Raw genomic sequence first — 13,172 nt, 5'->3', positions numbered from 1 at the left:
ACAAGGGATGATGGATCATCCTGAACAGAATAGGCAGCTCAAAGGCTTGATGGCCTGTAATCGTACATGTACGAGTCGTATCGTATCGTCGTGAGTCATATCGAGCAGAGAGGTCGGAGAGGTCATAGAAGTCGTTATCTGGAGTAGGGCTTGTTCATCAGCGCGATTTCGCGCGCAACTGTTGCCCACTCCAGGTCGCGGCGAAGAGGCTCATTACGTCGTTGACGCTGGTACTCTTCCCACTTGAGAAGTTCGTAAGTGAATCGAAGGTGTGGTTGAATTATAACATTAAGTCGTCGTGCTCGAACAAAGCAGCTGGAATGAAGTTAGTCTTAGTCAAATGGAAGACAGCTTATTACTTACTAGGCACGAGGGAAGGATAGGCCCATCTCGTTCATAACCTCAGCAATACAAATCGTTGCAGAACGCGACACGCCGACACGGCAATGCACTAAAGTAGCGCCTCCCTCTTTCTTGCCTGCTTCTACAAAAGGTCAGTTATGCGAGTCTCAGCGTGGAGTCAAGCCACTCACCAATGAATTTCAGGCAACGCTCAAACTCGCCCCAGAGAGGATCTACGCCATTGTCCTGAACTCGGTCGACCATCAGGAAGTTCTCGGCAGGCCAGTCGAGCTTCTTCTTGACGTCTTCGGGCCAAGAAAGCGGTTCTCCAACACTCAGGATGCGGTTAATGCCCATAGCGCGGAGGAGCTCCGGGTTGTTAGCGTGTCCAAGGTTGCCGAGGTACATGTAAGGCAAGATCCGACTGGGCAGACTGCCGTCGAGCTTCGAAAGCCAGCGTGGTTCGGAAAGATTCAGAACACTCTGGTTGAAGCGAGGAGAGTCTTGAAGGATTCGAGGTTGAATCGCTGTTAGAAGGGCAACATCTGAAGGGTATGCGAAGAAGTTGCGGCCCTTGTCGCGATGCATTTGAATCCAAGCATCGTGAACAGGTAGGCCTTCCGCATACATGAAGTAAGCCAAAGCCAGAAGTGTCGTTTCGGTATAACCATCGGTGCAGTGTATCAAAAACTTGCGTGGCGCAGCAATGTCGTCCATCTCTATAGCTTCGTCTTCTTCTTCCCGTCTTCGCTTCGACCGCCGGACCTCATGTGGGTTCGCCAGCTCGTACATCCACTTGCACATTTCCATCAGGCCGTCAACTTCGCCATGCGCCCATGTAGGAGGCATGATGCTCCCGGATGAGGGGAATTCCATGTGCAGGGTAGACTTGCGGTGAACTCGTTCTAGGCCCATGCGGAGAGCTCGGAGCGAGCGCGATTCGGGTACATGCGCAAGATCGGTCGCTTCAATCAGCATATCATAACCCTCTTCTCCCACGCAATCCGGATGCAGTGCTTGATCAGGCGTTGGTCCCAGGAAGACGTTGTTGCTGATCTCAGTTGCTTTCGACATTGCGCTCATCTCATATCGTTCCCAATAGACTATATGCTCGTGTTAGCACTGAAAAACCTCCTTTCACGTCACAACTTACAGAAGTCGGCGATCTCTCCCGTCATGTCGCCCGTGGAATTGATAGCGACCAGCTTTGGGTGCTTCTCTTGTATGGACGCGAAAGGATCTGAACTTGTTAGTTTTGTACACTTCACAGCAGTTACTGATCGTACCTGAGAGCATGAACGTGTTGAACAAGCAATGCGGAAACCCGTTCCTTGCTTCATACTGCCTCTGCGCTCTGGAAATTTTCTGAGCGAGCGCAATTGTGTCTTGCGGCTTGGTTTTGTGGTCGCCATATACTATGATGTCAGACACCATAGCCAGTTTGCAGGCCTGGATCTGGAAGTTGCGCACAGAAAAGCCATCCTTGGGGTCACATTCAATGAACCTGGGAGTATCAGAAGACACCGATTCCAGTAGCTCATCCGGTGCAATTGCGCCCTTGAGCTTGGAAGCTGACAGGTTCCCGCCGGTCTTCACGACAGTAATACTGCGAATGCACCTAGGAACTTTCCGACCGCTTCTGCGACGAGAAGAGAAGAAAGCAAGCTGTATCTGATTTTCGGAGTGAAGACCATGCATCCACGGAAAGACTTGGTCGGGGTTCGGAAGCGGCTGCGTTGCAATGTGCTCTAGGGCCTCCGCCATGCGATCCGCGGTGATAGTGTACACGGGCGGGTCATCGGAGTAGAGTGAACAGTATGCATCTGGCGGGTATGTGATTGACGAGGTTTCAATAAGACTGTCCTGGCGCGGGGGCGATGCTGGGGGAGTTGCAGGGAGACCACCAGGAGAGCACTCCGGGATGTGCTTGTTGGGGATTGCAGTAGGCGTACCACGAGAAGAGGTGTTGAGCGACAGGTGCGGTGGAGGTGTCGAAGAACGACCGGGCATAGAAGGATATCTGGCGACAGCAGCAGCCATGTTGACAAGTCCAAGGCTTGGGGATTAGAATGTGGTCGAAGGCGCGCAACGTGTGAAGGGCCTGTGGTGGGCGAGGAATCAATTGGGCAGGCTCCTTGCAATAGCAATAGGCTGGCTAATGGTGATGGTCCCTTCCCAATCAAAGAGATGCAGCGGAGGGGTCAGATGACCACCAATGTACAGCAGGAGCGTGCGTATCACGACAGAGTGGAGTGACAGGAGTGATCTGTCGCGCAATGATCAGTACACGGGACCGAAGGGCGTCTTATGCCTCGAGCTGTGGGACCTACCGAGATGAAAGTTTGGGGAGACGGCGCACGTTAGTTGTTGAGTTGATCAACAGCCGGGGTCAAAGAGGTAAGCACGAGGGCCGTCGAGAAGTTGCGACCCTTTGCAGGAAGGTACGACCTACAGCGCGACGGTGAACATGATGTGAGGACAGGTGAAGTGAAGAATTGCGGGGAATGGATTGAACTGAATTAAGTCGAGAAGAAAGAAGAAAACATGGAGGGGCGAGGGGCGTCGATGGAGGTTGTAGCCACGACGAGGGATATGGGCGTCTCTAGTGGTTCCCCGCTATCTGACTTTCCCAGCATTCGACAAGGCGCCGTTTTAATTCACCCAACCCAGCTTCGTGGTGCGCGCCACCATGCAATGCCTGCTCCGACAGCTCTGCAATCGTTGGCCCGTGTAGACGACACAGCACACGGAGCATGCACAGAAGCTGTTCCTGCTCCATGACAGCCGCTGGGATTCGGCAGCATCACGGCGCAGTTGTCCAAGGGCGATAAGGATGCCAGTGGGTGGGTCTGGCAGACTGGGCAAGGATGCGTGCGGAGATATGAGGGCACGCAGTGTGCATGCTAAACTAGCCACTATAGAGCTCACGTCCCGCTAACAAGGACGTCGCCGGCAGCGTGGAATCGGGCTGACAGTTAGTGTGCCATTCGCATGCGGATCCAGCATCATGCCCCACTGGCGTGCAGCTCAGCAATTGCCACCCAACACGCGAGCTTGAAGTCTGGAGCTTCATCGAGCGATTGCCGATCAACCCCGCGTCTTTTGGCACTCTGGAGCCGCCGACGAGACTAGAGTCTGGAGCCTCCTCATGGCTGTCAAACGACCAGCTGCAGACTGCACGCTTTGGACGTACTAGCTAAACACGATTCACGAGGCCACACTGTTTAGTCGACCTCACAACCCCGCATTACGTTGTCGCTTCTTATCGCTTTGCAAGGGAGGCAGACCAGGACCAGGTGTCTGTGTTCGTTTACTAGATCCGAGCCTACTATGTCTGCCCAAGTATTTGAGTCGTAAGCCCCGATGCATGCTGACGCACGATGAGAAAAACGTTCTGGAGCGCATCCTGTCGCGAAGCTCTAGACATCGGTTATCATAACATGTGAAGCGGATTCGTGTAAGATCTTTTGGGTTGGGTTGCTAACCTGCAGCCGGTCTACATGGTGGTGACTGCTCGCGTGCCTTCCGATACTCCTCTTGCTATACATACACGACTGTCGTATCCCGTTCAATCATGACGCCCAACTCCTCGCATAAGCTCAGTATCCAAATCCTCGTACGTTACAGATATAATGGAAAGGTATCACTCCGACAGGGTCCATCCCGCAATCCGCGCTCCGCAAGCCAAGACCTATCCTCATACATCAAGCTCGGCTTTTGAGTTCAGTATATCATCGACGATGGAGCGCTGGACAGCTATCCTGTCCTTATCGCCCGCGTCCTGCTCCCTCAACAAGACCGCGAGTACTTCGATCGGCGGGTCGAGATCGAGCCGTTGCGCTCGCTTCCAGCGCTTCAACCGAGCGATTCCGGTGCATGGCTACATAGCGCAAATCGTATTAGTGATGCACCAAGACGTGGGGGAGCTCTGAAGGTAGGGAGCTGGGTAGTAAACTTACGCCATAGTGCGCGCTCATGTCGAACTCCCTAAGGATCTTCTCGTGCAAGCTTAGAGCCCCCTGGTGCGCCCTTGGTGCGCGCCTTTGCTTCTCCTTCGCGGACCAGTACTTCTTGATGGCTGCATCTGATATGCGCCGTGCTTGGTCCTCCTCTGGTGTACTCTCAACCTCCTGTGCCTTGACCTCCTGTTCTGTTTGCTCGATGATCGCAGCTTCCGTCGTTGTCGGCTCAGTATCGGAGATATCGATTGTCTCCGGCTTGACGTCTTTCAGCTTCGCTTCGAGGAGGTTCTTCTTTGCGCCTTGTGCTTTTACGCCGGACTTTGTGACCCTATTTGTCGTTCCGTGGAATGCGAGAGTCGACTGTTGCGATTTGGCCGCTGGGCCCGATGCTTTGCGTTTGGGTGCCATATTGATGTATTTGCGATCGATATCTGGTGATTCTTAGGTATTTGACGTCGTGATGGTTGCGTGCTATGATGGGGTGGTTGGGTTCAGTGACCTCATTCGATTTGCTTGGCGTCGATCGGGGCGCCTTCCCTGGTTGCTGCAGTGATACGCGAGATCGCGCAGACATGTGACCTCGCATCAATCTCCACCCCCACATCGTGCCGAAACCGCGGGATACTTTGCATGTGTTTTTAGGACTATTCTACCTTGTTCTGGTAAGTTCAGAATCCCCAGACTTGTCAAAATCGCGAATCTCGTTAAAACGAACGCGTATACCTGAGTAGACGTGAAAGTCCGCGACGAGGACGCTTGACTCATACATAGAACATGCCATGTTTCTTAGGTGTTCACTCTTACTGACTATGACCTTAGTGCTGGAATTGTGCTTCACAACCTACAGTGAACAATGACTTCCACAACACCCCCAGATGTCGCCGCCCACGCGGAGGCTCTAATCCCCAAATTCCATCTGACCCGCCTCTTAAATTCCGACCAAGCTGGCCGTCGCATCTCCCTTCTGGGCACCATAGACTCCAAACCCGCTCTCCTGCTCGCTGAGCGCGCTGCCTTCGATACGAACCCTGAACTTCTAAACAGCTTCTCCACCTCGCTCCGTAACATCAAGAACCTCGGTGCGAACGACATCTACGCCTGGTTCCTGGCAAACTCCAATCCCAGCGACGAAAACCCGCCTCCAGATTTCAAATTGAACTTGATCTATCCTTGCACGGAGAAACACATCAAGAAGTATGAACAGCAGCGCCTAAGGGTCGTCACCGAGACGCCAGAGATTTACGAAAAGTATGTGAGGCCGTACATGCAGGCACAGCGTGAAAAGGGCGCGTTGAACTGGGTATTCAACATCATTGAGGGCCGGACTGAACAAGAGGATGTCATCTACCGTGAGTCGGGCGAGGAGGGCTTCTTGCTTTTGCCTGATCTCAACTGGGACCGTAAGACGATGGGTAGTCTGCACTTGCTCGGCATCGTGGAGCGAAGGGATATCTGGAGTGTGAGGGACTTGAAGAAGAACATGACGGAATGGGTGAAGCATATGCGGGAGAAGATGCTTGAAGCGACGGTGAAGCTTTACCCGGAGCTTGAGAGAGACGAGTTGAAGCTTTACGTGCACTGTAAGTTTATACCGGGAAGATTGTTGCGAAGAGTTACTAACCGATGTGTAGATCAACCGACGTACTACCACTTCCACATTCACATCGTCCATGTCTCGCTGGAAGCTGGCAGTACGCAAGCCACCGGAAAGGCTTTGGGTCTAGAGAACGTTATCTCGCAACTCGAAACCATGGCTTCTACTTCGTCCTCCTCGCCTCCAGGTATGCAAGATGTTAGTCTGACTTATCATCTTGGTGAGAGGAGTGATCTATGGGAGAAGGTGTATCTACCGCTCAAGGAGGGACGAGAAGTCAAGGTGGATGACTTTTGAGGAGAGCAATATACTTCTTGGAGTAGTATAGGCTAGTGTATACATCATGCTACAGTCCATGTATCGTTATACCCTATAATTCATCGCCAGACATTTCAGCGAATTGCCGGGACTCCCTCCTCTCGTTATCCTCCTAGAACGACTCGGCAAGTGTAATCAGACTGAAACGCAGCTCTCCTCCGCCGGCCTCAGCCTCGCGCTTGAGGAAGCTGCGTACGCCCAGGTCAAGAGCCTTTTCGCTTAGGACATCCTCGTCTGGACCCAGCGCACCGCGGTCAAGAGGACCTTTCCGCCGACCGTCAAGCTCCCACAGATGGTTCTTGTCCGACTTGATAAAGCAAACGTAGTGTAGATCGACGTCGGAATCGGCCTCAGGCGCAGCAGTATCACCACCGGATGCAGCGCTTTGGTGTGCGCTCTCGAGAGCTTCAGATTCGTAGAGGAGATCGGCTCGTTCGACAGGCTTGAGGGGTATCGCGTCGTTGACCAGCTTGGCCAGATTCGAGTCGGGTCCTAAGGCTTTTGTCAGCATGTCTGATGGCTGTCTCGGAACACGGCGGCTACTGACTGATGTGTGCACGGGCGGAACCGTTGGAGACGCCGTGGAGTAATCCGATTAGACCACAAGCATTTCCAATAGTCTGCTTATACCAGATGACCTCCTCCTCTGGGCCATGTCCCTGGTATTCTGGCTTGTCCTTGTCTTCCTGCATGCGAAATGTCTCGTATGTCTTGCTGACGGGGAAGACGAGGAGGAGGGCATGAGCAGGTCGAGGTACGAAAGCAAGTAGCTCGGGCTCGTCTATGCTAAAGACATCGTGGAATGCAAGCTTCTCCGACAGACCGAGCTTGTGGACGAGAGCGGACATGACATCGGGATTGTTTTCTGTCGCGCATCAGCTGGTATATATGCAGTGTATGTGGAGATGTCGTACCCAGAGGAATGAACCTCTTCCTGCCCTTGGGCACATCTGGTGACGATTCGGACGCCATGGTGATGCTGTGTAGAAATGGTGTTGCGGGGAAGGAGAGCTCGACATGTTATACCTAGGTAGACGTGGGGCGCAGGCAGCAAACGACTCGTCATCCAAACTCTCTTTGCCTTCCACAGACATATCATAGGCTACAGCATCGTCTGCTTAGACCATTGGGGGGTTTGGCTCTGCCTTTTGCATGTTGAGGCCTCGAAGGACTGCGGGCGTCATGAAGGAGAAAGGATCAAGCACCCATCTACTCGTGGAGAGTAGTCCATAACACGAGGCATATCCACCCTCAGCATAACAGCATCATCTCGAGGTGCACTCGACGCGACGCATGCGATGGACACGCGACTTGGTAAACGCGATGGCCTGTGCGGCGACATGGCGGAAGCTTCTGAGCCCCGCGCGGTGACGAAGGACCTGAATTTGACTCACGTGAATCATGCATCTTCGCCGTTGTCCCTCCGCTACGCCCTTTTCTCGCATATTACACATCGGACGGCCTCAATTACCACGGACGAGATATTGCCAGGCTGGAGCATCTTTCATACCGCCTACACATCCCCACAGATTCATAGCCACCGCGCCCAGTAGCTTTACGACGGATTTCTTTACCCCACTACAGCCACTTGCCCTCAACTTTTTCCAGCGAACCTTCGCACCACTGCCCACCATGACGACAATCGACGAGACCCTGGTCACCTTCCTCAAGACACACGCGCCCAACAACGCCGCCGACGAGACGGACGCTGTCAAGGCCTCGCAGGCCCTCTACCCCGAAGTCACCTACACCGACGCCGAGAAGACGGAACTCAGTCAATGGCTGATCACTGCCTCCCACATCGCCTCCTCCTCTGAGGATGCCGCCAAAGCCTCCGAGCGCCTGTCATCACTCAACACACACCTCTCGAGCCGAACCACCGTCCTCGGCGCAAAGCCCTCCGTCGCAGACATCGCCCTCTACCAGAAGCTCGCACCAGTAGTCTCGAAATGGAGTGCTGAGGAGAGAACTGGAGAGCAGGGATACCATCACATCGTCCGCCATGTCGACTTTGTCCAGAACTCGCCTGTCTTCGGCCTGAAGCTGGACGACAAGGTCAACATCGACCAGGACAACGTTATCTTCAAGATCAAGCCAGTAGACGCAAAGGCCGAGAAGGAGCGCAAGAAGAAGGAGAAGGAGGCTGCTGCTGCCAGTGCCGCGGCATCTGGCGCTACAGCTACTACTCTCACTGGCGATCAAGGACAAGCCGCACAAGGAGGCCAGGGAGGCAAGAGCAAGGCGGAGAAGGCAAAGGGCAAGGCCGAGGCCGCTGGCTCCGCTGTAGCATCTGCAGTCGTCGGCAATGCAGCGGGTGGCTCAGCTGGCGGTGTTCCAGAAGGTGCGCCAACCGAGAAGAAGAAGAAGGAAAAGAAGGAGAAGCAGCCCAAGCCCCAGAAAGCGTAAGTCAATATTTCTTGCTTGCGTCCGCACGTCATCTAACAACACGCAGCGCGCCAGTTGAGAAGCCCCTCTCTCCCGCCCTCATCGACCTCCGCGTAGGCCACATCCTCAAGGCCGAGACCCACCCCAACGCCGACTCGCTCTACGTATCCACAATCGCATGCGGCGACGCTCCCGGCACAGACAACACCTCAGAGTACGAAGGTCAGGTCGTGCGCACCGTATGCTCAGGTCTCAATGGCCTGATTCCCCTTTCCGAGATGCAGAACCGCAAGATCGTCGCAGTGTGCAACCTGAAGCCCGTCACTATGCGCGGTGTCAAGAGCTGTGCAATGGTGCTCGCTGCGTCACCACGCGTTACCGAGGGAGAGGACAGCCACAAGGGACCAGTCGAGCTGGTAGATCCCCCCAAGGAGAGCAAGGCCGGCGACCGCGTCTACTTCGAGGGCTGGGAAGGCGAGCCTGAGCCGGTGCTCAACCCCAAGAAAAAGGTCTGGGAGATGATCCAGCCAGGCTTCACTACAACAGATGGTCTAGAGGTCGGCTTCGATGTTGGCGTCGTACCACAATTGAGCGGCGAGGGCGCGGATAAGAAGACGGGTGTAGCTAAGCTGAGGACCAAGGACGGTCTGTGTAGCATTCCCACTCTCAAGGGAGGTGTTGTGCGATAGATGGGCCTGATGGTATACGACAGTCTAAAAAGAATTGTTCGTGTTACATATACTAAGGCCTGGCGGATACGTTGAGTGTTCAAAGTAGATAGCATGCCACAAATGTGAGCCAGTCGCACTCCAATACATGAACAACGTAACCCCAAAGTCAGCTCAGTCCACTCAGTCTATCGTCAATGAACCAACTCATACAAAAAGCTTACTCGAAGGGTCACTGTAGTCATCAAACTTCATAATCGTCAAGTTAAATTTCAATTCCTAATGCTCTGTAACTATCCTGGGTATACAAACACAATCGTAAAAACCCGAAGGTATCCTGCAGAAAACAATATAAAACGCCGTCATGCTACATTACGACATCATCCCAGCTATTACGAGAGTCTAATCCATTAGGCTCACAGGGTACTCGTAGTCCTTCTCTGCATCCGTCCCGTGCAGTCTAACCTGGTACAAGCACGTGTGACTAGCACCCCAATTACTAGTCACACGTACCATGGCCTTCGAAACGGGTTCGGACGGCTCGCCAGCGAGGTCGAACGTCTGGAGGTGGTTGGATGCGTGGATGTTGTATTTGAAGGATCCCAGACACTTCCAGGCGGGACCGTCGAAGCTGGGTGGTGGCGGGTCGCGGCAGGTGACCTGGCGGTGGGAGTAGTAGGGGTTGATGGGCGCGTCTGTCTGGACCCAGAGCTCGATGTCGCGGGGCGCGTTGGAGATGTTGCGCGCTGGCATCATGCTCATGGGGACGTGCTCGATGGTGACCTGCTTGGGGATGACGGGGCGTGGGAGTTTGACAGTGAGTTGGGCCTGGCCGCTTGAAACGGGCGCTTGACCAGCAGAGCACCAGCAGTCGCCTGGCTCTTCCCACTTCGTCAGCGCGGCCATGGGTGGGTTGCGATGGGGGACGAAGGCCCAGCGGCGGATGAGTCCGTGGAGTCGACCAGCTCGGTGGTTGTATGTGACGGAAGACATGTCTGGATCGACAACGGCGCCTAGACCAGGAGAGAAGTAGTTGGGCTTGGTGAGGTGGAGTTCGTAGTTTGCGACAAGGTTGGCTTGCGCAAGAGAGTTGAGTCGAATTTGGTCCATCATGGTCTTTCGGGCCTCTGCTTGCACCATCGTCTTGAACTGAGCGCTCTGGGCTCTGATAGCTTCGTCGATCTTCTTGTCGACTTGAGCAGTTAAGTTCTCGTAGCGGCGCTCCATGAAGGTGACAAACTCATCACGAGAGACGGCCTGTGGCCAGCTCTCAGTGTGGCTGCGTTCTTGCTGGGCCGTGGTGTCGAAGAGCTCGCCGAGCTTGGTCTTGGTCTGTTCAATGTAGCGCGCCCACTCTTTGTCGCCCATGCTTGAACGTGTCTTGCCAGTCAGTGCCATCCAGAAGTCATCCGTGATTTCAGAAGTGCCATCCTCATTACGGCGAACGATCATGACTTCAGGAAGCTCCTGCTTGAGCTCCTCGATTGTCGTGCGCATATCTGCACGAACATCCTCCAAGCGCTGCGTGTGTCGCTTGTCGATGTTGGACATGCGGCCCCATAAGAGGTTATCGTCGCCGTTGTTCTTATACGCTTGAGCCAGTTCAGCCTCTGTGAGTTTGTGCTCGGTGGGAGGGAGGATGAACTCGGTAATCTTCTCATATGTGTGACTGACTCGTGCGCCCACAGCCTTCACCAATCCAGGCGTACGCACGGCTGATTCGGGGAATGGCGTGGCCACCATGGCGGAGGAGATAAGGTAGCTCAGCAGCAGTAACCCGGCCAATCCACCAAACGCCCAAATCATAAGCTTTTTCCATTCCCATACCGGCTCGTCAACCTCGTCTGGTTCAACATCGCCAAGCCATGCGTTGAGCTCGACCCTGTCCTTTTGGTGCGGGCGGCGTCGCTCTGACTGTCGCTGTGACTGCGATGGTGGGCCTTGTTGTTGAAGTCTAGTCTGCTCCTCGACGATTAGATCTCTTACAGATCCTTCATTTTCAGCTGACGGAGCGCGAACAGTAGGCCGCTGTACGTTTGCCCTGATATGGGACTGTCCTTGAATGGGTGCCTTGATAGCATTTTCGGCAGGAGTAGGAACCTGAGGTTGCACTGAGACCCTGTTACGAATAGAACTTTGAGATAAAACGGGGGTGGGTCCTTGGGTCCTTGCTCCATTCACGGTACGACTGGCGGGCCTGCGACTCGGTACTGCTGGCCTGACGAACGGATCTTGTGCGCCTGAAGTAGCAGCCTCGTGGGTGATGCCGTTCGACTTTGTGGTGTTGGTAGATGTTGTAAGGTCAGGTTTGCGGGTCGATGCTGCAGGCTTTGGGAAAGGCGAGCCCATGAATGGATCCTGGGACACTAACATACCAGCCTCGTGGGCAAGACCGAACGACTTGGTGGTATTGCCGACAGACGCCGCAAGATCATCATCGCTGTGGTCGAAGTCATCACTGTCGATGAAGGAGTAGCCAGGAGTGACCTTTGACTTTGATCCGGGGTTGCGCACATTGTCGGGTGAGAACTTGTCACTGTTGCGGTTTTGCCTGATGAAGCGCGATTGGCGCTCACTTCCAAGTTCCTGGACACCTTCTTCCTCGTGGTTTTGTTGTTCGCTTTGATGGTCCTCCTCTTCCTCATCGTCGGCGTACTTCTCCATCTGGTTCTCCATAGCCTGGGCGAATCCTGTGGCAGGAGCGGCCGGAAGCTTATCTGGGGCACCAGTACGACCGCTCGCGCCATAGGCATTTGATCTGCGACTGGCGACCTTGGTTAACGTTGTTGTAGTACGTTTCGCTGCGGCGGACGCTGTGGCGTTGGTGACAACTGAATCTGCAACAACAGAGTTTGCCTTTTGACTGAGGCGATCTGAGCGACGGTTACGTCCTCCAGGCGTGCGCGCCTCCCCATTGGCGCGTTGCGACATGGCGGCGATGAGCTCGTCAAGGTCGCGGTTGAAATCTGGAAGTGATGTGTCGCCAGCAAAATCGAAACCAAGCACAGGAGAAGTGGGCTGGATTGCTTGCTGAGGTTGTGTGAGTAGTTGGTCGTTGGAAGATTGGGTTGCTGGGGCGGTCATGTAGAAGAAAGAAAAGACGCCAGAGGACTGGAGTCGTCCAACAATAGCTGTGAACAAAGAAAAAAGACAGATTCGCGACAATGACAAGACAATAGAAAACAGAATGGGTTGCCCAACTGCTGCCAAGCTGCAGCCAGCTGGCGAAAATTTGCGCGGTGAAGACGAGGTGAAGGTGAATCAGGACGACACGTGCATACAGCCTCGCAATGCATGGGAGAGACATGGGCACATCGCAAAGACATGGGTAGGAAAATCGCGCCAACTTACACCTCGGCCAGAGACCCAACTTCGTCGCGTCCTATTTGCGCGATTGCGGGCGCGTTGCGTTCCAACTCTTGCTCTTTAACACTTTCGGTGACGGTATTGTTGATGGCGGGTTCCTGCAGTGGGTCCGTAAACACGTGGACAAGCCTTCACGCGTCGAAGCCGGCAGATGCGCTGTGGGACTAAACTCGATAGAGAAACTTCTGGCGCTCGTTCATGCGTAGATTGCGACTCGCGATCATGTTCCCAGGATCCGGCGCGATGTTGTTCAGTTGGTATTGATGGGTGACAATGAGGTTGATGAAAGTTCGAGGTCGCGCTTTGAGGTGCAAGGGTTCAGCCTGTCCGCAAGCCGCCGCAACCGGTAGGTTAAGCGAGGCTGCACTCCATCCGGCGGTGTGTGACATGGCATTCTTTGACGCGAAAAACTAACTCTTACGAGACACAAGCAGACAGGAGCAAGTATAACAAGCTGGGAGAGATGGAGCACCCCTCAGAGACGATTGGGAGCTAGTGTCTCCGCTACCACAAGACATGGATGATGCATGAAATTTC

The 13,172-nt window shown here is 54.2% G+C and overlaps 6 protein-coding genes across 6 annotated transcripts; 2 read left to right on the top strand and 4 right to left on the bottom strand.

The window, feature by feature from the left end:
• Positions 1 to 134: 134 nt before the first annotated feature.
• J4E78_001141 (uncharacterized protein) lies at positions 135 to 2,352 on the bottom strand (the record flags this gene model as incomplete). Its single annotated transcript, XM_049361802.1, has 5 exons — positions 135 to 315; positions 364 to 484; positions 534 to 1,445; positions 1,496 to 1,582; positions 1,629 to 2,352. The coding sequence occupies 5 exons, from the start codon at positions 2,350 to 2,352 to the stop codon at positions 135 to 137; spliced, it is 2,025 nt and encodes a 674-aa protein (XP_049227085.1).
• A 1,687-nt stretch (positions 2,353 to 4,039) lies between these two features.
• Positions 4,040 to 4,712, bottom strand: J4E78_001140 (uncharacterized protein; the record flags this gene model as incomplete). Its single annotated transcript, XM_049361801.1, has 2 exons — positions 4,040 to 4,222; positions 4,302 to 4,712. The coding sequence occupies 2 exons, from the start codon at positions 4,710 to 4,712 to the stop codon at positions 4,040 to 4,042; spliced, it is 594 nt and encodes a 197-aa protein (XP_049227084.1).
• A 445-nt stretch (positions 4,713 to 5,157) lies between these two features.
• On the top strand, positions 5,158 to 6,195 carry J4E78_001139 (uncharacterized protein; the record flags this gene model as incomplete). The annotated part of the gene is made up of 2 exons (XM_049361800.1): positions 5,158 to 5,884; positions 5,936 to 6,195. The coding sequence occupies 2 exons, from the start codon at positions 5,158 to 5,160 to the stop codon at positions 6,193 to 6,195; spliced, it is 987 nt and encodes a 328-aa protein (XP_049227083.1).
• A 133-nt stretch (positions 6,196 to 6,328) lies between these two features.
• Positions 6,329 to 7,188, bottom strand: J4E78_001138 (uncharacterized protein; the record flags this gene model as incomplete). Its single annotated transcript, XM_049361799.1, has 3 exons — positions 6,329 to 6,708; positions 6,764 to 7,081; positions 7,131 to 7,188. 3 exons carry the CDS (start codon positions 7,186 to 7,188, stop codon positions 6,329 to 6,331), a joined length of 756 nt encoding a protein of 251 aa, XP_049227082.1.
• A 660-nt stretch (positions 7,189 to 7,848) lies between these two features.
• J4E78_001137 (uncharacterized protein) lies at positions 7,849 to 9,290 on the top strand (the record flags this gene model as incomplete). Its single annotated transcript, XM_049361798.1, has 2 exons — positions 7,849 to 8,618; positions 8,669 to 9,290. The coding sequence occupies 2 exons, from the start codon at positions 7,849 to 7,851 to the stop codon at positions 9,288 to 9,290; spliced, it is 1,392 nt and encodes a 463-aa protein (XP_049227081.1).
• Positions 9,291 to 9,671: 381 nt separating this feature from the next.
• J4E78_001136 (uncharacterized protein) lies at positions 9,672 to 12,353 on the bottom strand (the record flags this gene model as incomplete). Its single annotated transcript, XM_049361797.1, has 1 exon — positions 9,672 to 12,353. The coding sequence occupies one exon, from the start codon at positions 12,351 to 12,353 to the stop codon at positions 9,672 to 9,674; it is 2,682 nt and encodes an 893-aa protein (XP_049227080.1).
• Positions 12,354 to 13,172: the final 819 nt, after the last annotated feature.

This window comes from Alternaria triticimaculans (assembly GCF_023758025.1).
Source record: "Alternaria triticimaculans strain BMP 0046 chromosome Unknown scaffold_1, whole genome shotgun sequence".
Taxonomy (NCBI): Eukaryota; Fungi; Ascomycota; class Dothideomycetes; order Pleosporales; family Pleosporaceae; genus Alternaria; species Alternaria triticimaculans.
The sequence above is the reverse complement of the archived record's forward strand: the minus strand, read 5'-3'. Positions and strand labels throughout refer to the sequence as shown.